The sequence below is a fragment of the Jaculus jaculus genome, chromosome 9, assembly GCF_020740685.1.
Source record: "Jaculus jaculus isolate mJacJac1 chromosome 9, mJacJac1.mat.Y.cur, whole genome shotgun sequence".
Lineage (NCBI taxonomy): Eukaryota > Metazoa > Chordata > Mammalia > Rodentia > Dipodidae > Jaculus > Jaculus jaculus.
This window is the reverse complement of record NC_059110.1, coordinates 14,976,633-15,000,880: the sequence shown is the minus strand read 5'-3', so window position 1 is coordinate 15,000,880 and position 24,248 is coordinate 14,976,633. Positions and strand designations below refer to the sequence as shown.

General features: G+C 47.1%; 1 protein-coding gene across 1 annotated transcript in view; it reads left to right on the top strand.

Annotated features, from left to right (window-relative positions):
* The window catches only part of Akap12 (A-kinase anchoring protein 12), a 100,235-nt gene that overhangs the window by 29,430 nt on the left and 46,557 nt on the right, over window positions 1-24,248 (top strand). The window contains exon 2 of the mRNA XM_045158383.1: window positions 16,364-16,478. Within this exon, the coding sequence (XP_045014318.1) occupies window positions 16,364-16,478 (115 nt within the window). The remainder of the gene's footprint in view (window positions 1-16,363; window positions 16,479-24,248) is intronic.

Below are 24,248 nucleotides of genomic sequence, written 5' to 3'. Positions count from 1 at the left end.
TCAACAGTCTTTTTGCTGTTGCTTTTTGTTTTTTGAGGTAGGGTCTCATTCTAGCTCAGGCTGTGACCTGTCTATGGAGTCTCAGGGTGGCCTTGAACTCATGGCGATCCTCCTACTTCTCCCTCCTGAGTGCTGGGATTAAAAGCAAGCATGCGCCACCACACCCGGCTTTCTTTCAACAGTAATGATGAAGGTCATGACTGTAGTTCAGAAAGCTCTAGAAGGTCTGTGGTCTGTGTGTAATGGGATGTGATCCAGGTCAGTAGCAAATAAAGATATGTCAAGTGGTCACTGTTCTGCTTAACACCAAGCTTCAGCATTGCTTTGAAGCTTAGGAGACTAAGTAACAAGAGTGACGCTCCTTCCTGTCCATTAGCCTCAGAATCTTTTTTTTTTTAACTTACTTATTGGCAGCTTTCATAATTATAGACAGTAAACTGTGATAATTCCCTCCCCACCCCAACTTTCCCCTCACAACTCCACTCTCCATCATACCCCCTCCCTCTTCTCAGTTAGTCTTTCTTTTATTTTGTTGTTTTTTTTCGAGGTACGGTCTCACTCTAATCCAGGCTGACCTGGAATTCACTACATAGTCTCAGGGTGGCCTCGAACTCATGGCGATCCTCCTCCCTCTGCCTCCCAAGTGCTGGGATTAAAGGCGAGCGCCACCACGCCCGGCTTTTAGAATTCTTTGAATTGTTGGGCTGCTGAGTTAGTGCCCAGTTTCAAACATAACAGATTGATGGGAGAGATGGAGGGCAGAAAAGTCCACCTGGTGTAGCAGCCTGTGGCTCTGTTTGCAGAAGTGGCAGGTTTGGGCGGTGGGGTCTCATGAAGGAAGTTAGGTCGTGAGGGTGTGCTTGGAAAGGAATCCTCAGACCCAGCCCTTCCCCACCCCCCATGGCTTATCAGCCATCATGATGTGAACAGGCCTTGTTTGCTCTGCACGTTTTTCTTTTTGGTTTTTCAAGGTAGGGTCTTGCTCTAGCCCAGGCTGACCTGGGATTCACTATGGAGTCTCAGGGTAGCCTCGAACTCATGGTGATTCTCCTGCCTCTGCCTCCAGAGTTCTAGGATTAAAGATGTGTGCCACCACGCCCGGCTGCTATACACTTCTGATGCAGTGTTTTGGGTTCAGAGGGGAATTAGGTTCTATAAGGATGCAAATGATCCAGGCCTATGGACCCCAGATTTTGGGTTCTTATCCAACTTAGCAAAGAATTGAAAAGAAAAATAGATTCTAAGAATGGCAATTTTGGAATTATGAATTTTATTTTAGGGGAAATTAGGATCCAGGGGAAGACTAGCTGGAAGACTCAAGCCAGAAGGGAATTTTCCCTTGCCCAGCTGGGAATGGGGAGGGAGAGGAGAGAATTACCAGAGAAATCTCCAGGGAAGGAGCCTCTGGACACATGGACGGACACACACACACACACACATACACACACACACACACACACACACACACACGGCAAATCATGAGAAGCCAGGCTAAAAGATTCCGTTCACACTCACATAAGGGGTCAGAAGAAGCTAAGAGATTGGATAAAGAAAGGGCTCAGAGCTCACATGCAGTAAAAGAGGAAGACAACCCAAAACAAGACAGGAAAGTGCTCGGACCAGAAGCAAGCCAGGCTGGGAAGGGGGAGAGCTCACCGAGGCAAGGGCCAGGAGATCCAGGCGCCAGCAGAAGGAATGGTCAGAGGAGTTACACGCGCATGCCAGGCTCACTTCTACGGGTCACACGTATCCAATCCAGATGAGCCTCGCCATCAGGCTCAGGTGTGTAAGGGAGCGACCTGATTGGTTGGTGGACTCAAGAGGCCCACGCAGGTGTGCAGAGCTGAGGTTGAACCAGGAAGTTGCTTGGAGCCATCGTGGGTGAGACTGGAACTCAGGTTGTAGTCCTGCCAGGGCGGGCAAGGTGGCATCTCCTTGGGCTATGGAGTACCACAGGTGAGTGCAGGCCCAAAACCGTGCTGCCAAACCACCAGTCACTAAAAACTCTCAAAGTCGTAAACCCAAAGGGAACCTGTCGCTCTTTGAGATTAATTACTCCAGGTGTTGTCACAGTGACACAAAGCTAAACACGCGTGAGTCCAGCCTCATGAACAAGTAGGGGTCGCGTGTTTTCTTGGTTTAGGGTAAGTTGAGGGAGACAGGACAGTTAGTTGTTCAAGCTCATTCGGTCCTTAGGGTTCTTTTTTTTTTTTTTTTTGGTATTTTATGGAGTTTATTAATAGGAGATATTTCAAATCAATGGGTTATATAATCTTTTTCACTTTTGTTGTTATTTTTGCACGTATGTTTGGTGTGCGTGTGTGTGTGTGTGTGTGTGTGTGTGTTTGTATGTGTGTGAGTGCCCACACGTGTGAGAGTCCATCTGTGTGTGGGAGTTAGAGATTTTATGTGTGTGTGGGTAAATCCACCTGGTAACTGATCCAGGATTTTTTGTTTGTTTGTTTGATTTATTTGAGAGTGACAGACAGAGCGAGAAAGAGGCAGATAGAGAATGGGTGCACCAGGGCCTCCAGCCACTGCAAACGAACCGTGCGTCCCCTTGTGCATCTGGCTAACGTGGGTACTGGGGACTCGAGCCTTGAATCGGGGTCGTTAGGCTTCACAGGCAAGCGCTTAACCACCAAGCCATCTCTGCAGCCCTAAAGATGATTTTTTAATTGCTCTCCATCTTATTTACTTTTTTATTTATTTGAGAGACAAAGAAAGAGGCAGATGGTGAGAGAGAAAGAGAACGGTCATACCAGGGCCTCCAGCCACTGCAAACAAACTCCAGTCACATACGCCACCTTGTGCATCTGGCTTACGGGGGTCCTGGGGAGTTAAAACTGAGTCCTTAAGCTTCGCAGGCACTAAGCCATCTCTCCAGTCCTCCGTCTCATTTATTGAAACAGACAGGGTCTCTTAACTGACCCCAGAGCTCACTGATGAAGCTAGACTAGCTATAATTCCTGACAGACCCTGGCAATCATTCTATCTCTACCATCTGGGGTCAAGAATGACTGATGTGGACCATCAATTCATCTTTCAATGGGTTCTTGGGATTTGAACTCTGGGAAGCTTTTTACCAACACCTGCGCCTCTCCTTTAAAGAGACCAGCTCCTCCTACGTGGCCTGGCTGGTCTCAAGCTCAAGGTCCTACAGGTGTGTGTTACTCTGCTGGCTTCTTTTGGGTGCCTGGTGGTTGTGAGTAGTGGCTTTCAACTAAGAGTGTTAAGATCACTTCACAAGAGGTGAGGTGATCTGGGGTGTGTGTGCGTGTGCGTGTGTGTTTGTGGTTATGAGCATCTGTCTGCCCTAAGCACTGACCCAGACCCCACAGTGGGACAAGGGAGACCCTTCCCATAAGGGTTTCAGGAGACCGTCTCCTCTGTGGGGTGCTGTTGCCCTTAGGTGGCACTTTTTATTTAACTCATCTCATGCAGAGATCGTATAAATTCCCTTTGCCTGAAATCAGCGCGGCTGGTCTCCCACCTAACCAGATTTAGAGCACTTTGTTTTCTTTTACATACTTTCCCAGAGAGCCCAGAAGTTTTACTTAATACGTTTCAAAACAGCCATAACATTTTTTAAAGCGAGGGGGCTGCTTGACTGAAATGTGTGTTCACACATACTGTCCTCGTCATGGGCGATGTTAATGGATGTGACTCACAGACAGTCATAATGCACATTCATAAGTCTTTTAAACTGAAATATTTTTATTGCGCTTGCTTTGGGAGCACATATACTAAAACTGAAATATTTTTATTTATTTGCAAGCGGAGACAAGATAACCAGAAACAGACAGGCACAGTGGGCATGCCAGGGCCTCCAGCCACTGTAAATTCCAGGTGCGTGTGCCACCTGTCCATCGGGCCTTACGTGGGTCCTGGGGATTCGAACCTAGGTCATTAGGCTTTGCAGGTCAAGTGCCTTAACCACTGATTCATCTCTCCAGCTGTCTTTTTTTTTGTTAATTTATTTATTTGAGAGTGAGAGAGAGAGAGGCAGGTAGAGAGAGAGAGAATGGGCGCACCAGGGCCTCCAGCTACTGCAAACGAACTCCAGACGCGTGTGCCCCCTTGTGCATCAGGCTAACGTGGGTCCTGGGGAAGGGGGTCTCAAACCAAGGTCCTTGGGCTTCACAGGCAAGTGTTTAACTGCTAAGCCATCTCTCTAGTCCCAGCTCCGTCTTTTAAATTTAAATAAACAAGCCCAACTCTGTGGACTCAGTTTTCCAAGGTGATTTGAGCACAGACACTTCAGAGATAAAGCCTCCCAGACTGATGCCAAGACACCTGCTGTCCTGATATTTTCAGACTCTGGTTAGAAAAATGCAGGTCTTTGAGAGGTCTAATTAGTACACGTGCTCCTTACTAAGTAACATCACCTTTAATGGCCTAGTCCTTTGGGATTGATTTACATGTGCAATATGAAATACATTTCCTCTCAACAGTTTGAATATTTGAATATTAATGTTCGGTTGAGTTGAAAATTAATTTCCCATGCTAAGAGCACGTGGTGGTTTTCATAGGTAGCTAGTAATGCTGGCTCTTCTCATACCTAATGACGAGATTGAGTTGTTCCTCTTGAAATTAGGTTGAGAAGTGCCCATGAATTTTACTGAAAATTCCAGCAAAGTGTAAAATCGGGGATTTAGAGACAATAGCCAGAGACACCAGTCTGGTGTATATTCCTTCCATCGAGTGGCATGTACGGACATGGAGGCTCAGGACCGTTCCAGCGCCCTTCCTTAAAGTCATAAACACTGCAATTTCAGAAGCAAAGTAAGATTAATCTCTCCACTCTGGAAATGAGAATTTTCATGCTGTGTGAATTAACAAACGGCACAACAAACTGCTCCAGCCAGGGCTGGAGAGATGGCTTAGTGATTAAGCGCTTGTCTGTGAAGCCTAAGGACACCGGTTCGAGGCTCGGTTCCCCAGGTCTCACATTAGCCAGATGCACAAGGGGGCGCACACGTCTGGAGTTTGTTTGCAGAGGCTGGAAGCCCTGGCTCGCCCATTCTCTCTCTCTCCCTCTCTCTCTCTCTCTCTCTGTCTGTCACTCTCAAGTAAATAACTAAAAAATGAACAACAACAACAACAAAAAAAATGCTCCAGCCAATCGGGTGGCGAATTTGTCTACATGTCACCATTTGAATTTGTTTTTAGTTCTGGTGATCATTCAGATGGTGATGTTGCACACTGCGGGCTCCAAGTCAGATCTCACAAGCAAAGCCCTGGAAAATGAAATGGTTGTGCACACAGGGTCCAGACGGTGTGGGGCCAGGCTGTTTGAATGAGTGTGGCTGGAGTGGAGTGAGTTTTAACCTTTTTTCGAGATAGGGTTTTGCTCTAGTCCAGGCGGACCTGGAATTCACTAAGTAGTCTCAGGGTGGCCTTGAATTCACTGTAGTGCTCCTACCTCTGCCTCCCGAGTGAGTGCTGGGATTAAAGGCGTGCACCACCACGCCCAGATAGTTCTTTAAATTAAAACTCACTTGGGGGGCTGGAAAGATTGCTTAGTGGTTAAGGCACTTGCCTGCAAAGCCAAAGGACCTCGGTTCTATTCCCCAGGACCCACGTTAGCCAGATGCACAAAGGGGCGCAGGCATCTGGAGTTCGTTTGCAGTGGCTGGAGGTCCTGGTACGCCCATTCTTCCTCTCTCTCTCTCTCTCTCTCTCTCTCTCTCTCTTTCTCTCTCCCCCGCATCTCTCAAATAAATAAATAATGCAAATAAAATAAATAATAAAAAAAATCACTTGGGTTTCATGTTGCCAGTTAGTAGGGGGATTATTTATTTATTCATTGTTTGGTTTGCTGGTTTTGTTTTACTGTATATCCGACTGGCAGGAAGTATTGTGGTTTCATATAAAGTTCAGAAATTGGGGTCATTTGTGTTTTAAGGGGTGGGGGGCCTGCTTTCACCCTCAGGAAGGTCTGTTTTATTTCTTCTCTGAGGAAACATGGGGTTGGAAAGAGATCTGTAAAGTCAGCGGCTCTGAGATAAGGGCCGAGCCGCTGCGTTTTGGAGAACACAGGACTGCGCCCTCCGATGCCATGCTTGGTGTGCCTGGCGTGGTTGGAGAGAGCTGCAGGCTCGGGGTGCTGATGATCTCTCAGCACCCCGACAGGCCCTTCGCCTGCTCGCTCTGAAACGCCTTTCTGGCTAAGAGGTCTCTTCATGCCTTTCTCTTTTAAGTTGTCTTTTTTTTTTTCCATATTCATGAGATGTAAATACATATTTTTGATTATTTTACTGTGTTCGCAGAGCCAATAAGAAGTTCCATATTTACCAATTTATTATTATTTTTCTTTTCTCGGTTGTTCGAGGTAGGGTCTCATTGTAGCCCAGGCTAACCTGGAATTCACTATAGTCTCAGGGTGGCCTTGAACTCACGGTGATCCTCTGCCTCCTGTGTGCTGGGATTAAATTTATTTATTATGTGTGTGTGTGTATTTGTAGTGTGTCCATGTGTGTATATATGCGTGTCTGTGTGAGCACACAAGCCTATGTGGAGGCCAGCGGTCAGTGTTGGGTGTTGTCCTTATGAGATTGCTGTCCACTTTTTTTTTCCTTTTGGTTTTCTGAGGTCTTACTCTAGCTCAGGCTGACCTGGAATTCACTATGTAGTCTCAGGGTGGCCTCGAACTCTTAGTGATCCTCCTACCTCTGCCTCCTGAGTGCTGGGATTAAAGGCGTGCGTCACCACACCCGGCTCCTTCACTTCGTTTTTTTCTTACTTACTTACTTATTTGCACGTGTGTGCATATATATGCATGTGTGTCTGTGTGTGTACGTGTGTGTATGTATGTGTGGGTGGGTGCACAGGGACCTCTTGCCATCACAAACACCAGATAATCGCACCACCTTTTTTGTCCAGTCTACATGGGTGGCTTAGGACTTGAATTGGGTTGTCAGGCTTTGTAAGCAAATGCCTTCAGCCACTGAGCCATCTCCTCAGCCTTCATCTACAATTTATTTATGTATTTATTTATTTGTAAGCAGAGAGAAATAGGAGACAGACAGAGAGAATTGGCACGCCAGTGCAAGCGAACGGCAGATGCACGTGCTACTTTGTGCCTCTGGCTTTACACGGGTCCTGGGGAACCAAACCCAGGTCATTAGGCATTGCAGGCAAGCCCCTTACTTAACAGCTGAGCCATCTCTCCAGCCCCTCAGACACTTTCAAAACGGAGACAGTATTAAGGTGCTGATTTGTGAGCGTGGAAAATGAGGTGAGGTGAGGCTTTACAGTCAAGCGGAGTGAGACCTTTGTAGCTGCTCTGTCCTGTTGCTCTTTTCCCTGTAGTGTCCATGAACACCCCCAAAACAGGAATGAGTAATGCTCGGCTGGTGAGGCACGGTCCCACACTCACGAGGATCTCAGTTCAAAGCCAGGCCTCGTGGCGTGTGCCTGCAGCCCCAGCACTGAGCTGGAGACAGGAAGGATCCCTGGGTAAGCTGGCTAGCTAGTCTAGCTGAGCTGGTGAGCTGTGGGTTCAGAGACCCGGTCTTAATAAGTGGGGAGCAGTGGAGGGAGACATCCGAGGTCAACCTCTAGCCTCCACACACTGTGCACATAGATACACACACCACAAACACACACATGCAGGAAAATTAAAACGGAATAACAGTAGAAACACAAAACCATGGGCAGCTTCACCTTCTCCATCTCAGCCTCCGTGGTTCTCCCTTGACCCTTTATTGCTCCCTAGGCCTTTCAGGTTTAGAAAGACTGGGACTCTTCACCAGTTACCTGATAAGTGCAGAGCGTGAATAATACAGGCAAGGCTTCCCGAGCTTTCACTTCCTAGGGGAAAATGGACATGGGGCCAGTTATTGTCACCAGATCCCAGCTGTTGAGAGACAAATGGCATAACAACAACACAACATAAGGGCTGGAGAAATGGCTCAGTGGTTAAGGAGCTTGCCTGAAAAGCCTAAGGACCCAGGTTCAATTCCACAGTACCTATGTAAGCCAGATGCACAAGGTGGCACATGTATCTGGAGTTTTTTTGCAGTGGCTAGAGGTCCCTAGTATGCCCATGCTATTTCTATATATATATATCTGCTTCTCTCTCAAATAAATAAAACAATAAGACAACATAATTTTATAGTTGATTTATTAAGAACTTAATATGTGCCAGGTTATGATCCAGGTATCATGTGTGTGTGTGTGTGTGTGTTGGTGATCAAACACAGGGCTTTCTGCATGTTAGATCAGTGCTCTACCACTGAGCTATCTTACCCCAGCCCTGGTCAGTGTTGTCAGGTGAGTGTCTTAAGGTCACTGGTATGCTAATGACATTGGTAGATTTTTTTTTATTCATTATTAACTTACTTATTTGAGAGTGACAGACAGAGAGAGAAAAGAGGCAGATAGAGAAAGAGTGGGTACGCCAGGGCCTCCAGCCACTGTGAACAAACTCCAGACGTGTGCACCCCCTTGTGCATCTGGTTAACATGGGTCCTGGGGAATCAAGCCTTGAACCAGGGTCCATAGGCTTCACAGGCAAGCACTTAACCACTAAGCCATCTCTCCAGCCCACATTGGTAGATTTTAAGAACAGAAGAGTTTCCATTGGCTTAGATAATCTTTCTGGATTTATGAAGCCTAAAAAGCTAGGCTATTATCATACTTATAGTTTAAGAATCTACAGACTTTAGGGTTCAACGTGTTTTCACCTTTATAATGACATGGTTGTTAGGGCGCTTGCAGCATTCGGGAAGTCCTGGGTTCCGTTCCCAGCGCCCTGGAAGTAGAGGCAAGAGGATGCAGGAGTTCAGGGTCATTCCTGAAGACATCGGTCTGCTTTAGACCAGCCTGGAGATACACCAGCCCAGTGGCTATAGGTGGTTTCTTTCAAAGCCCTCTGATCTGAACTTGGTCCCCAGCATCCGTATAAAGCTAGACACAAAAGTGACCCGGGTGGCTGTGTGATACCAGTGGCGCAGATGAAGCCAAGAAAATCTAAAGCTTGTGGTCCAGGTTTGTCTTCGTTTGTAATCTGGTCATCTATTTGTGGTCACAACAGACACTGTCTCAAAGAAGGGGGCAGGCATCTCGAAGCTGTCCTCTGACCTACTCACGTGCGTTGTGACACACATGTCAACACACACACACACACACACACACACACACAAATAAAACAAGATATATTTTCATAAAATTTGCAAAAGAAAGTGTGCCGGGCATGGAAGTGCACTCCTTTAACCCCAGCACTCGGGAGGCTGAGGTAGGAGGATCACTGAGGCTACATAGTGAATTCCAGGTCAGCCTGGGCTAGAGCCAGACCCTACCTCAAAAGCAAGAACAACAACAAAAGAAAGTGTGGTGGCTTGAATGAGATCTCCCCCACAGACCTTTGAGAGATGAGGATGGACCGTGAGGTTTATTATTATTAGTCCAACCCACTGGATACTGAAAGCCAGCTTCCTGCTCTTGCCAGGCTTTCTCTACTGTGATGAAACCTCCCCTGGAAACTGTAAGCCAAAACAAACCATTTCCTTCCATCAGCTGCTTCTGTTTTGTCCCAGCTAGGAGCAGGCAAATGCCACAGGAAGGAAGGGAAGGAGGAAAGGGGCTGGGGAGATGGTTCAGTTCCCCAGCCACCCACGTAAAGCTGGATAGGCATTCGTTTGCAGCAGCGAGAGACTCTGGTGCGAGTACACACTTGCAAATAAATTAATTGATTAAACACACACAGACATATCTCTCCCCCCTCTTTATTTCCCTGAAAAAAGTATCGAATTAATAATTCCATAGAGCCGGGCATGGTGGCGCACGCCTTTAATCCCAGCAGTCCAGAGGCAGAGGTAGGAGGATCACCGTGAGTTCCGCGTCACCCTGAGACTACATAGTGAATTCCAGGTGAGCCTGGGCTAGAGCGAGACCCTACTCAAAAAAACAAAAACAAGCCGGGCGTGGTGGCGCACGCCTTTAATCCCAGCACTCGGGAGGCAGAGGTAGGAGGATTGCTATGAGTTCAAGGCCACCCTGAGACTCCATAGTGAATTCCAGGTCAGCCTGGGCTACAGTGAGACCCTACCTCGAAAAACCAAAAAAAAAAAAAAAAAAAAAAACAAGGGCAGGAGTGATGGCTTAGCGGCTAAGGAATTTGCCTGCAAAGCCAAAGAGCCCAGGTTTGATTCCCCAGAACCCACTTTAGCCAGCTATATAGGGGGGCACACGCATCTGGAGTTCGTTTGCAGTGGCTGGAGGCCCTGGTGTGCCCATTCTCTCTCTCTCTCTCTTTCTCTGCCTCTTTCTCTCTGTCACTTTCTCTGTCAAATAAATAAATAAAAATAAAAACAAAAAAATAATTTCACAGAGACTAACTGTTGTTAAAGACTAAGTAATATATTACTGAGACCATTCCCCTCCCTTTCCCCTTTCTCTTTTTCCTTCCATTCTTCATCTATGGTCATTTTTATTTCATTTTCAATGCATAGAAGCATCATTAATCCCAGAACTCTGGAGGCAGAGGTAGGCCAGCCCGGGACTGCAGAGCAAGACCCTACCTTGCGGGGAGGGAGAGAGTCAAACATTCATAGTAACTTGTTTTCTTCCATTTTGACATCTTCCGCATAAGTATGCCTACATTTACTTCATTTTTTTTTTTTTTTAATGATTTTGCTTTGTTGTTGTTTTTGAGGTAGGGTAGCCTGGATATCTTGGTTGTTCTTAGAGGAAAAAGAGGAAAGCAAAGTTGCTTGAAACACTCGAGTCTTCTTTTTTTGTGTGTGTGCTTGCTTAGTTGTTATGTGGTAATACTGTAGGGGATGAACTCTGGCTGACCTGCTCAAAGGCTGGAAGCTTAAAAACAGTTAGGGTTTTGATTTGTTCAGAGAAGGCGTCTTTGCTTTTTGAAGCTCAACTCCAGTGGGAAGGTTGGATTTCTGGAGCTCACCATGCTTAAGGGTGAGGAGTATGTCTTGCCAGTGCAATTCTTATCTCAAAAAAGAAAAATAAGCATCTTTCTAAAATCGGGTTCAAGATGGGTGGATAGAGAGAGCCGTGTGAGGAATTGAGTGTGTGTGGGGGGGGGGGGGATGTGAATTTCTGTTTTTTTTGTTTGTTGTAAACCTAAAATTACAGTGTCACCTTCTTTCCCGAATTGCCCCCCACCTTTCTCCTCCTTTGGGCCACTGAGGTGCGTCCTGTCTCACAGGGCTGTCTAAGGGGAGCTGAGAGTCACAGGGCAGAGAGATGAACAAGAGAGCGACGGGTCCCCAGTGTTTGAATCAGCGTGTGTTGGACAGTGTTTGTGGTTTTAAAAAGGTGACCGTGGGGCTGGGAAAGATGGCTCCACGGGGCAGGAGCGCTGTGCGTGCAAGCCTGAGCTCCCGAGAGGGCCCGGTTCATCCCGAGTTCAATTCCCCGGCACCCTGTGAACAAGCTGGGCATGGCCACGTTCACTTGTTAACCCAGTCCTGTGGGGAGAGGAGAGGAGATGACATGCTGATTAGCCACAGCGACTCTGGCTTCCGGGAGACTCCCTCTTAAGAAAACAAACAGATAAACGATAGAGGAAAACACCCAATGTGATCCTCTGGCTTTTGCACACGTGCATGTGCACACATGCATACACCACACACACACACACACACACGCACACGCACACACACAAGTATGTACTTAGGCTCCTAGACACACATGAAAAAGACTAAAAGAGAAAAAAATTAGGGTATATCTCTTAGGATTTTAGCTAATTTTAACTGCTTAATAAACCTCCCCACCCTTCCATCTCTCTCTCTAGCCAAGGCTGACCTAGAATTCACTATGTAGTCTCACAGTGGCCTCGAGTTCGCGGCAATCCTCCTACCTCTGCCTCCCGAGGGCTAGGATTAAAGGCGTGTGCCACCATTCCTGGCTACATATGAATTTGTAAAAAAATTTTTTTGTTGTTCAGTTTTGTTTATTTATTTGAGAGTTGCAGACAGAGAGAAAGAGGCAGAGAGAGAGACAGAGAGTGGGTGCGCCAGGGCTTCCAGCCACTGTAAACAAACTCCAGACGTAGGCACCCCCTTGTGCATCTGGCTAACGTGGGTCCTGGGGAATTGAGCCTCGAACCTGGGTCCTTAGGCTTCACAGGCAAGCGCTTAACTGCTAAGCCATCTCTCCAGCCCTACATACATACGAATATTTAACAATACTGTAGAGGCATTTAGATGGTTAGAAGGAGGGGGAAGAGAAGACAAACCATGCTGAGGAGGTAACTCAGTGAGTAGACAAGCATCAGGACGAATACAATCCCCAGAACCCACGTAACAGAGCCAGGCACGGTGGTGCTGGAGATGCAGAGACAGGACGATCTCTGGAGCTTGCTGCCCAGCCAGTCTAGCCTAGTGAGTGAGCTCTAGGCCAGTGAGAGCCCCTGTCTCAGAGGAAGTGGGCAGCTTACCTGAGATGACACTGGAGGTTGTCTTCTTGCTTCTACATACATGTACACATGCTACCACACATATATGCCTAAAAAGGCCGGACTGGAGAGATGGCTCAGTGGTAAGGCGATTGCGTGCGAAGTCTAATGGCCTGGGTTTGATTCCGCAGTACCCACGTAAAGCCAGATGCACAAAGTGGCCCATGCATCTGGAGTTTGTTTACAGTAGCAGAAGACCCTGGCATACCCATTCTCTCTCTGTCTGTCTGTCTATCTTTCCCTGTTTGCAAATAAATAAGATATATATATATATGTATTTGAACATTGATCCAGTGCTGCTCAGATTGTTATCTGTGCTCATTGCAAATGACACTCCAGATTTACTGGTTGTCACCCATAGAATACAAGGCAGTCAAGCTGTGGACCTTGTTTTGTTTTTTGACACAGTCTCGCTCTGTAACCCAGTCTGGCCTTGAACTCATTGTATACTCCCAAGTTAGCCTTGAACTTACTGTGATTGATTCTGTCTCAGTCTCCGCAAAGTCACCCTTCCCAGCTGACTCCAGTTTATTATTGTTGTTTGTGTGTATGTATGGGGCAAGCACACGTGTGTGCATGCATGCTCATGTGTCTGTGTCCATATGCATGTGTCAGAGAACAGCCTCAGGAGTCACCTCATTTCGAGACAATGTCTCTCACTGGCCCAACAGCATGCAAGGATCTTCCCGTCTCTATCTTCTTACCTGCAATTACAGGAGCATGCCACCATGCTTAGCATTTTATGTGGGCATTGGGGAACAATTGCTAGAGTTTATTGCATTGAAAGGGAGGGAGCAGAACACTTTTTTTTTTTAGAGTGACAAAGAGAAAGAGAGAGAAGGGAGGTGGGGAGAGAGAGTGAGAGAGAAAGGGCGCTTCAGGGCCTCCAGCCACTGCAAACGAACTCCATACGCATGCGCCCCCTTGTGCATCTGGCTAACGTGGGTCCTGATGAATCGAGCCTCGAACTGGGGTCCTTAGGCTTCGCAGGCAAGCGCTTGACAGCTAAGCCATCTCTCCTGGCGCAGAACACTTTTCCCCCCACAGCTCCAGGCTGACCTGGACTTCACTCTGTAGTCTCGGACTGGCCTCTGCCTCCCAAGAGCTGGGATGAAAGGTGTGCACCATGATACCCTGTTCATCCACCTCATTTGAGACTGGATCTGTCATTGACCTAGAGCTGGCCAATAAGGTTAGACCTTTGGCCACTGAACCCCAGGATCTGTCTGTATCCACCACCCCCCATTGCAGGGGTTACAAGAGTGCCATCGTGCCTGGTGTTTTTACTTAGAATCTAAAGATCTAGCTCAAGTCTTTATATTTACAAAGCAAGCACTTTATTGACTGAGCTATCTCCCCCAGCTATCTTGTTTCTTTTTTTATTTTTGATATTGGGTTTCCTGTGTAGCCCAGGCTAGCCTTGAACTCATCTTCCTGTCTCACTCTTTTTCCTTACTTTTATTGTAAGATTGTGAAGCCGGGCGTGGTGGCGCACGCCTTTAATCCCAGCACTCGGGAGGCAGAGGTAGGAGGCTCACGGCCACCCTGAGACTCCATAGTGAATTCCAGGTCAGCCTGGGCTACAGTGAGATCCTACCTTGAACAACAAAACAAAACAAAACAAAACAAAAAAAAGATTGCATCAGAGCTCCTAGCACCATCATTTATTGAGAGAGAGAAAGAGAGGGAAAAAAAAGAAAAAAAGAGTATGGGTACACCAGAACCTTTTGCCTCTGCAAGCTAACTCTAGCCATGTGTCACTTTGAGCATCTGGCTTTATATAGGTATGGGGGTTTGAACCCGGGGTATCAGGCTTTGTAACCACTGAGCCATCTCTCCAGCTCACCATCACTTTTTTTTAGAGGTAAGATTTATTGAGTTACCATGTAGCCCACCAAAGTACGATTCCTGCTTCCCTTCCCCCATCCTTCACCCTGCTAATCTAATCAAATCTAACCCGTGCCCATCACTAATGCTATTGCGTTAAAATACACTGACATTTTTGCTGATGAGCCTTGTGGAGACACCACCCCCCTCTCCCTTTTTGTCTTTAGATTTCATTTACAATTCCCATCTTTCATATTTTGGTAAGAGAAGCCTTTAAGTGGAACGGTAACCTGAGCATGGCATGTAATAAAAGAACCCAGCATGGGCGTTTTGAAGCCCCCGTCCTGCCTGCAATGCCGATATTAAAGCTCGGGGTGTTATTTCAGGAAGAGCAAGCCGGTGAAGGATGGCTTTGCTGGGCGCATGGGACAGCCAGGTGAAATCAATTTAGCACACAGCTCAAGGCTTCTGGACCCACTGTCTTGGGTCCACTGACCCTTCAAGACTGACCAATGCTGGTGTTTGGTCAGGGCCGTCCACTGATCTGTACGCAACAGGATAGAGTGATGGCAAAGAAGACCCAAACTTTATGACTGGTTCCTCTCCTCTCCTCTCCTCTCCTCTCCTCTCCTCTCCTCTCCTCTCCTCTCCTCTCCTCTCCTCTCCTCTCCTCTCCTCTCCTCTCCTCTCCTCTCCTCTCCTCTCCTCTCCTCTCCTCTCCTCTCCTCTCCTCTCCTCTCCTCTCCTCTCTTCTCTCTCCTCTCCTCTCCTCTCCTCTCCTTTTCTCTCCTGTCTTCTTCTTTCCTCCCCTCCCATCCCTTCGCCTCTCCTCCCCTTCTCTGCTCTCCCACGTTCAGGTTTAAGCTGCTCCTCTCACATGCTAAGTGCATTTCTTTTTAGCAGGCAGTTCTTTTTGGGGGAAAAAAAAATTTTTTTTAATTTACTTATTTGAGAAAGATTGTGTATGGATATGCCAGGGCCTCCTCTTTGCCCCTGCAAAGAGACTCCAGATTGCATGTGACACTTTGTGCATTTGGTTTAGGTGGTTACTGGGGAATTGAACCCCAGGAAGGCAGGCTTTATAAATAAGCACTTCTAAGCTGGGTGTGGTGGCACACGCCTTTATTCCCAGAGGTAGGAGGATGGCCGTGAGTTCGAGGCCAACCTGAGACTACATAGTGAATTTCAGGTCAGCCTGGCCTACAGTGAGACCCTACCTCAAAACAAAACAACAACAACAAAAAAACCCAAGCACTTCTAACCACTAAGCCATCTCCCCAGTTTTAAAAAATTATTTATTTGAGGCTGAAGAGATGGTTTAGGGTTTAAGGCACTTGCCTGTGAAGCTTAAAAACCCAGGTTCATTTCCCCAGGACCTACATAAAGCCAAGGCGGGGTATGCATGTGGAGTTCGTTTGCAGTGACTAGAAACCCTGATGCACCCTCTCTCTCTTTCTGTCTTTCCCTCCCACTTCTCTCCACCCCTTTCTCTCTCTCTCTCTCTCTCTCAAATAATTAAATAAATAAATAATTTTAAAAATTACTTGTTTAGCCGGGCGTGGTGGCGCACGCCTTTAATCCAGCACTCGGGAGGCAGAGGTAGGAGGATCACCGAGAGTTTGAGGATAGCTTGAGACTACACAGTGAATTCCAGGTCAGCCTGGGCTAGAGTGAGACCCTACCTCAGAATCCCCCCCCCAAAAAAAACCCCAAATTATTTACTTATTTATTTATTTTTATTAGCATTTTCCATGATTATAAAAAAAATCCCATGGTAATTCCCTCCCTCCCCCCCACCCCACTTTCCCCTTTGAAATTCCATTCTCCATCCCAAATTATTCATCTGAAGGGCTGGAGAGATGGCTCAATCATTAAGGCACTGCAAACAAACTGCAGCTACATACACCACTGTGTGCATCTGGCTTTATTTCTGTAGTGAGGAATTGGACCCAGGCCGGGGCTCTTGTATGCATATAAGTCTTTGGTCTTCAGTGTTCTTGAACGTCCATCTTTCCCTTTTAATACTTTGTGTTCTTGAAGCTCAAGTGTAGTTTCCGACCCGGGCAGGAGGACCACAGTTAAGTTTACACGCTTTTGTCCTCCCTGCAGCTCCCACAGAAGAATGGACAGCTGTCCACCGTCAATGGCTTGACTGAACAAGGGGAGGTCGGCCTGCAGGAGGGAGCCTTGGACGTGCAGGAGGAAGAGGTCATAGTCACAGGTGGTAAGTCACCCTTCCTGAAGGCTCGGGGCCCGACACCAGGAGCTGGAAGGCAAACAGCCCCGAGAGGAAACTGAATGCTCTTCTCACACACGCCGATCCGAAAACATGCTGCCGTCTGCGGCCACTTGTCTGATCTCATCTGATCTCGGAGGCATGGGAAAAAATATGTTGTCCTTCTGCCTAGCGGTGGATGATGTCAACAACATAAATGGTTTCAAAGGAGGTATTTACTTGACCTTCTAAGTGGACCCTATACTTAAGGGCTGATGCTCTGCTTCCTCTTGGGACATCTTTACCTGGAGCATTTTTTCAAAATTGTTGCTCCCTAGCTGGGCGTGGTGGCGCACGCCTTTATTCCCAGCACTGGGGAGGCAGAGGTAGGAGGGTCACCGAGAGTTTGAGGTTACCCTGAGACTACACAGTGAATTCCAGGTCATCCTGAGCTAGAGTGAGACCCTACCTTGAGAAAGAAACAAACAAATACTGTTTCCTTGTCTGAACAACTGGTTTGGTGTCAAATGTGAATTCTCATCGGAAAACCGTTGCTTTAGAAAAGTCAGGGTCCCAGCACCTCCCCAAGCTAAAAGTAAAAGTCCTTTAGAGGGGAGCCTGTGTCACCCTCACAGAATTTTCTAGTATATTGCCAAGCACACACGTTTCTTTGCCTAAACTGTGATGTGCTGCTACCTTCCAGCTTCTGAGCCTAGAGATGCTGTGGGTGGTGACTTGACAGTGCATTTTTAAAAATATTTTATTTATTTTTGAGTGAGAAAGAGATAGAGAGAAAGAGAGAATGGGTGTGCCAGGGCCTCTAGCAAGTGCATAGGAACTCCAGATACATGTGCCCCTTTGTGCATCTGGTGTACATGGGTCCTAGAGAATTGAACCTAGGTCCTTAGGCTTCGCAGGCAAATGCTATAACCACTAAGCCATTTCCCCAGTCCCCGCCCCCGTTTTTTTTTTTTGGAGGCAGGGTCTCACTCTAGCCCAGGCTGCCCTAGAATTTACTCTGTATTTTCAGAGTGACCTTGAACTCAGGGCGATCCTCCTACCTCTGCCTCCCAGGTGCTGGGAACCACCTCTTTTTTTTATAAAAATAATTTGCAGGCCAGACATGGCAGTACACACATTTAATCCCAGCACTCGGGAGGCAGAGGTAGGAGAGTTTCCATGAGTTAGTTTGAGGATAGCCTGGGGACTACATAGTGAATTTTATGTCAGCCTGGCTAGCGTGAGACCCTACCTTGAAAAAATAAAAACAAAAAGTAATATTTATTTAATTATTTGCACAGATGCATGTGTGTTGGGGGACATGTCAGGGTCTTTTGCTGCTCAAAATGAATGCCAGACAGATGTACTTTTTTTTTTTTTTTTTGCATCTGGTTTTACATAGGTACCAGGGAGTTGAACCCAGGCCAGCAGGCTTTGCAAGCAAGTGTCTTTAATCATTGAGCAATCTCCCCAGTCCCTGACATGTCTTTTGGCAAATATCCCTTGTTTGGTATTACTCATGGGGCCCAGTCTATACCTTAGGCACAGAATGAAAGCACCCTCACCAGTAGTAGGTTTCCATGTAACAGTCAAATACAGGGACGGCTGCCCGTGCTGTATATTCAGCGAGGGTTTCGCAGGCGCTGCGTTGAGTCCAACGTGTGCTAGCTATGAATAAGAGACAGACGGGTGAAGGGAGAGTCTGGGGGTGGAGGTTGGGCATCGCTTCTTCTGTTCTGTGAGATTCTTTGAACACGTGGAATCCGTTTTCCTTCCCCATCCATGCCCCCACCACGCTGGGTCATGCCGAGAGTGGCTTTGAAGTCGGTGGGGAGACGGATCTTTATATAGCACCACAGGCACCCCGCGCAGTTAGAAACACGCAGCGTCGTCCCGCAGCCTGACCTAATGTGAGATGTTCCAAGTAATGTCCACCAGATCGTTGGACTGGTCCCAATTCAGATTGCCAAGACCAAAGCTCTGGCCTCCCCACATTCACTTCCTTTGGAATCAAACCAAGGAGCAGCCCTTTTTATTTTATTTTATTTTATTTTATTTTATTTTATTTTATTTTATTTTATTTTATTTTATTTTATTTTATTTTATCTTTATTAGGGCACGAGTCATTGTGCTGGGCACTTCAGGGAAGAAGATAAGAGCTAAGAAATAGCGTCCTCCACTTTCGGTGATTCACCGGAGTGGAGGCGTGAAGATGAAATGTGATTAAAAAATATTAAGAAGGGCTAGAGAGATGGCTTAGCGGTTAAGGCGCATGCCTGTGAAGCCTAAGGATCCATGTGTGATTCTCCAGGTCCCACGTAAGCCAGATGCACATGGTGGTGCATGTGTCTGGAGTTCATTTGCGGTGTCTGGAAGCCCTGGTGCGCCCATTCTCTCTCTCTTCCCCCCCCCCCCGTCTCTAATAAATAAATAAAAATAAATCTTTAAATAATATATATATATAATATATGTAAAATATATAATTGTGCGTGGAAGGCAGGGGCTCTACCGCTGAGCTATATCCCTAGCCACGTCATTTTCTTCTTTCGCTTGTGTGTGTGGCGCATGCATGTGTATGTGCCTAGATGGCACCCCACACACTGTCCCATGGTGGGGTGCACTTGCCTGTAGCAGCTGGAGGTGTGCTTCGTGTGTCACCCTCTAATGCCCTCCTGTCCTCATTTGGGCCAGAGTCTCTTGCGTGTGCCGGAGCCATTTTTCCCCAGCACTGGGCTGACAGATGAGCGAGGCCACGTCTGGCTGTCGACGTGGGTCCTGGGACTTGACCTGCGGAGGTCTCTCAGGACTCCTCTGTGCTTGCGCAGGAAGTGCTCGTAACCACGACCACCAAGCCCCCTCACACTGTTGCTGACCTGGAATTCACTGTGTGGTCTCAGGCTGGCCTGGAACTCCCAGTGATTTCTCCTCCCTTGGCCTCCTGAGTGCTGGGATTAAGGGCATGCGTCACCGCTCCTGGCACATACATCATCGTTCTTAAATAGTTATTCTAACGCTATGGGGTAGGTCATATTCCAGGCACTTTAGCTCCAGTAACCAGAGTCCCAAACCCAAACTTCTTTGTGTGTGATGTATGCATGTGTGTGTGTGTGTGTGTGTGTGTGCACGCGCGCGTGCCTGGTGTATGGTGTGTGCAGATACATGCAGAGGTCAGAGGCAGACATCAGGAGTCGTCCTCTGCCACTCTCCTGCCTTGTTTTCCTGAGCTAGAGTACGGCACCGAACACGGGGTGCCCCATCTTTTGGTTAGACTGGCAGGCCAGCGAGCCCCATCTCTGTCCCCATCAGCGCTGAGGGGGTTGGGGATCAAACTGGGGCCCTCTTGTCTGCACTGCAAGTGCCCTCGCCCACTCAAGACAGGGCTCTCGTGGGGTTCAGCTGGCCTTCGGCTTGTTACGTGGACGTTGAGCTCCTGTCTCCACCTGGTAAAGGCTGAGATTTACAGGTGTGAGCCATCATGTCCAGTTCCAAACCTAATATATATATATTTTGGTTCTTCAATGTAGGGTCTCTAGCTCAGGCTGACCTGGAAAATTCACTCTGTGTTCTCAGGATGGCCTCAAACTCCTACCTCTGCCTCCTGAGTGCTGGGATGAAAGGCATGTGCCACCACGCCTGGCCCCCAAACTCTTTTTTCTTTTTTAAATGTATTTTATCTATTTATTTGAGTGAAAGAGAAAGAGGCAGATAGAGAAATAATGGGTGTACCAGGGCCTCCAGCCACTGCAAACAAACTCCAGATGCATGTGCCACCTTGTGCATCTGGCTAATGTGGGTACTAGGGAATCGAACCTGGGTCCTTAAGCTTCTCTGGCAAGTGCCTTAACCACTAAGCCATCCTTCTAACCCCAAACTCTTAACTACTGGTCTCTCCCCATGCAGGACACATACTGAAGCTGTCTTGGATCAACAATGTTTTTTTTTTTTTTGTTTTACTCAAGGGTGTAGAACGGAAAACTCAGGCAGAACTGGGGCTGGATAAGAGGGGCCTGAAAGCATTATGGTTTGGGAAATATTTAACCGACAGTGTGAGATCTCTGAAATAGGACAGCCAAAGAGGGCCAGGGCCAGCAGGCTTCTTATCTGATGTCTAGGCTGCATGGCGTTGGGGAGGAGCAAGCAATATGTGATTCCACAGAGCGCAGAGCTGCCCTTACATGTGTGTGATGGGTTTACTGCCGGCTGTCTTTCTTTACTCCAGATGTGATCTCTCACACATTTTCAGCCACATGGGTAAACAGTGACTTTTATAGAAAGCCATTCTGTCCCCACCCTATGACTGTATTCCATGGTCTCCCCCGAGCCAGCCCAGGCCTCCAGCCATGAGGATTTCTGCATACACACCAAATGCCACACGCGAGGAGAGTGGCAGTTTATACACTGTGTCCTCCAAAGGACCCAGAGTAGGGCTGGCCTTCCGGGAAGGGCTAGGTGTCCCTGAGGGGCCCTGGGTCCTAGAGGCCACCAAGGGGGCTCTTCTGGAGGCCCCTTGTTGGGAGTGGGCCCTCCCACTACTGGAGGCCAGGGTTGCACACTCTAGAGATTTGGTATGATTGCTTCTTTTTTTTCTATCTTGTCTGCCTAGCCACCATAATTAATAGCCCGGCAATGTAAGTACAGACATGATCCTTATGTTACATCATCAGGGAGCCAGGCAAGAAGACAGGTCAGTGGTTAAAGGCGCTTACTTGCAAAGCTGGGCATGGTGGCACACACCTTTAATCCCAGCAGAGGTAGGAGGATCGCTGTGAGTTCGAGGCCGCCCTGAGACTACATAGTGAGTTCCAGGTCAGCCTGGATCCTACCTTGTAAAAAAGAAGAAGTGGTTGAATCACAAGAACTAAAAAGTATAAAGAAGTGTATGTACGTGTGTGTGTTATGTGCGGTGTGTATCTGATCTATCTGTACACGTGTGTGCTGCTTGTGCAGAGGCCAGAGGAGGATTTCAGTTTCTTTCTCTGTCTCTCTTCCACCTGATTTTGGTAAGGCAGGGTCTCTCCCTGAACATGGAGCTTGTGCTGTTTTGTGATTGGAGTGGCTGACCAGAGAGCCTCAGCTATCCCGCTGTCTCCAACCCTCTCAATAGTGGTTTGTGCACAGCTACGCCTGAGTTTATGTGGGTGCTGGGGATCAAACCCAGGTCCCCAGGCTTGCATAGCAAGTCATCACTGAGCCATCTCCCCAACCTTAAACAGCATTCCTTTAAGCCTTTTTGTTGTTGTTATTGTTTTGAGGCAGAATCTCACTCTCGCCCAGACTGACCTGGAACTCACTCTGTAGTCCGTGGATGGCCTCGAACTCAAAGCAATCCTACTACTTCTGACTCCTGAGTGTTGGGATTAAAGGCATGCGCCACCGTGCCCAGTTGCCTTACCTTTCCTGAAATCAGAAATACTGATAGTTCAGGAATGAAGTAGGATCCTTTTTCCTGGTAAACTCTTCGCCTCCCTCCCTCTGTTCTAAACTTTTGTTGAGTATGTTACTAAACATATTCTAAATATACATAATATATAAATAAAAACATTCATGTTATATACATAGATATATTCTAAATGGAACAGTAATGGTCAAATACATAGGCATTAAGGAGGCTTGATGATTATATAACTCAAAGGCCTTTTTTTTTTTTCTGAGGTAGGGTCTCACTCTAGCTCAGGCTGACCTGGAATTCACTATGTAGTCTCAGGGCAGCCTTGAACTCATGGTGATCCTCCTATCTCTGCCTCCCGAGTGCTGGGATTAAAGGCGTGCACCACCACGCCTGGCTCGAAGGCCATTTTTAAGATCATATTCAACCAAACCTGAGCTCACTTACTTACAGTGAAAAGAAAAGCACAGAAATAGACACCTGCATGAAAACCACACACACACACACACACACGAACACAACCATGGCGAATTCTTTTACACAGAAATCCACTTGTCTACATGTTTATTGTTTAGCACAGGTATATTCGTATGGTATGTGCATGTGTATGTAGGTGTATGTACACGTGTGAGCAAGTACACATGTGTATGCACATGGATGTCAGAGATTGATTTGGGGTATCTTTTTTTAAATTAATTTATTTACGTATGTTTGTATTTCTGAGAAAGCAAGCAAGAGAGAAGAGAGAATTGGCACACCAGGCCCTCTAGCAATTGCAAATGATCTCATGCACCAATGTGTGCAGCTGGCTTACGTGGGTACTGGGGCGTCAAACCCGGGTCCTCAGGCTTCACAGGCAAGTGCCTTCACCGCTAAGCCATCTCTCCAGCCTTCAGGTGTCTTTCTTAATTCCTTACTTGAATCCAGATCTCACCAATTCTGCTGGTCCAGCTAGCCAACTTGCTCCCAGGAATCCAGATTAGTTAGGTCTTTCCACATGTGTGACAAGCTATCACTCGATCACTCGAGCCATCTCCTCAGCCCCCACGATCTCCATGTTGATATCATTCTCTAGGTATAGACACCAGTGAAGGAACAGTTGCTCGGTGATTTAATGGTCGAATTTGCAACACTCTGAGAATTTCTTTTTTTAAAAAAAAATTTATTATTTATCGATTGATTTATTAGAGACAAAGAGAGGGAAAGAGAGATAGAGAGAATGGGCTTGCTAGGGCTTCCAGCCTCTGCAGACAAACTCCAGATGCATGTGCTACCATGTGCATCTGGCTTACGTGGGACTTAGAGAATCTAACCTGGGTCTTTAGGCTTCACAGGCAAGTGTGTTGACCACTAGCCATCTCTTCAGCCCTGAGAATTTCTTTAAAAAGAAAAAAGATTATGGGTAACCCCACTGGTAGAGTACATTAAGGCCCTGCATGCAGTTCCCAGCACTCGGGAGGTGGAAATCCCAAGATGAGTTTGAGGCCAGTTGGGACACCCTGACCCCCCCCCCAAAAAAAATTATGGGCTAGAGGGTTGGCTTAGTAATTGTTGGCCTGTAAAGCCTAAGGGCCCATGATCTACCCTTCAGGTCCCACATAAGCCAGACACACAAGGAGGCACACATGTCTGGAGTTTGATTACAGTGGCTAGAGGCCCTGGCACTTCTCTCTCTCATAAAAGTAAACAAACAAAAGGCCAGTCTCTTGGACATGACTCAAAAATTTTTTTTTATTTCAGAGAGCAAGAGAGAGATTGAGAAAGAGAGAGTTCATAGGCACACCAGGGCTTCTTGCCACTACAGACTGCAGACCTGTGCACCGCTTTGTGTGTCTGTCTTTATGTGGGTACCGGGGAATTAAACCTGGACCAGTAGGCTTTGCAAGCAAGTGTCTTTAACCACTGAGTCATCTTCCCAGCCCAGATCTCATTCTTTCCTAATTGTTGATGTTGCTCACTCTCTTTGAGTCTTCCCATTCCTGGCGTGCAGTGCCTCTGGGGTATGGAAAGACCGAGAGAATGACTGACGAATAATCTTAATCCTTACGGATCTTGTTACCTTACAGAAGGTCCAGTCTAGAGTTTATAGTAATTCCTTCGGACTTGCGGTGTTTAATAACTTTATCTGGGTAGTGAGCCATCTTAAGACCTGCTTTGAGTCTACAGTTTGATTCATTTTCTATTTCAGTTTGTGACATAATTGGTATCTTGTTTGGATTTTCAGGAAGACCTGTCTGTCACCCCATCATTATCCTCCACTCTGCCCCTGGTTTTCTTATTCCCAGTTGTTAACATCTGGTATTTCATGTCTGTTGCTTACCTCCTGATGGCAGGGAGTTGCTGCGATGGAGAGGGAAGGATGAGGGGCCGGGAGCAAGGTGGTGAGGTGGCTT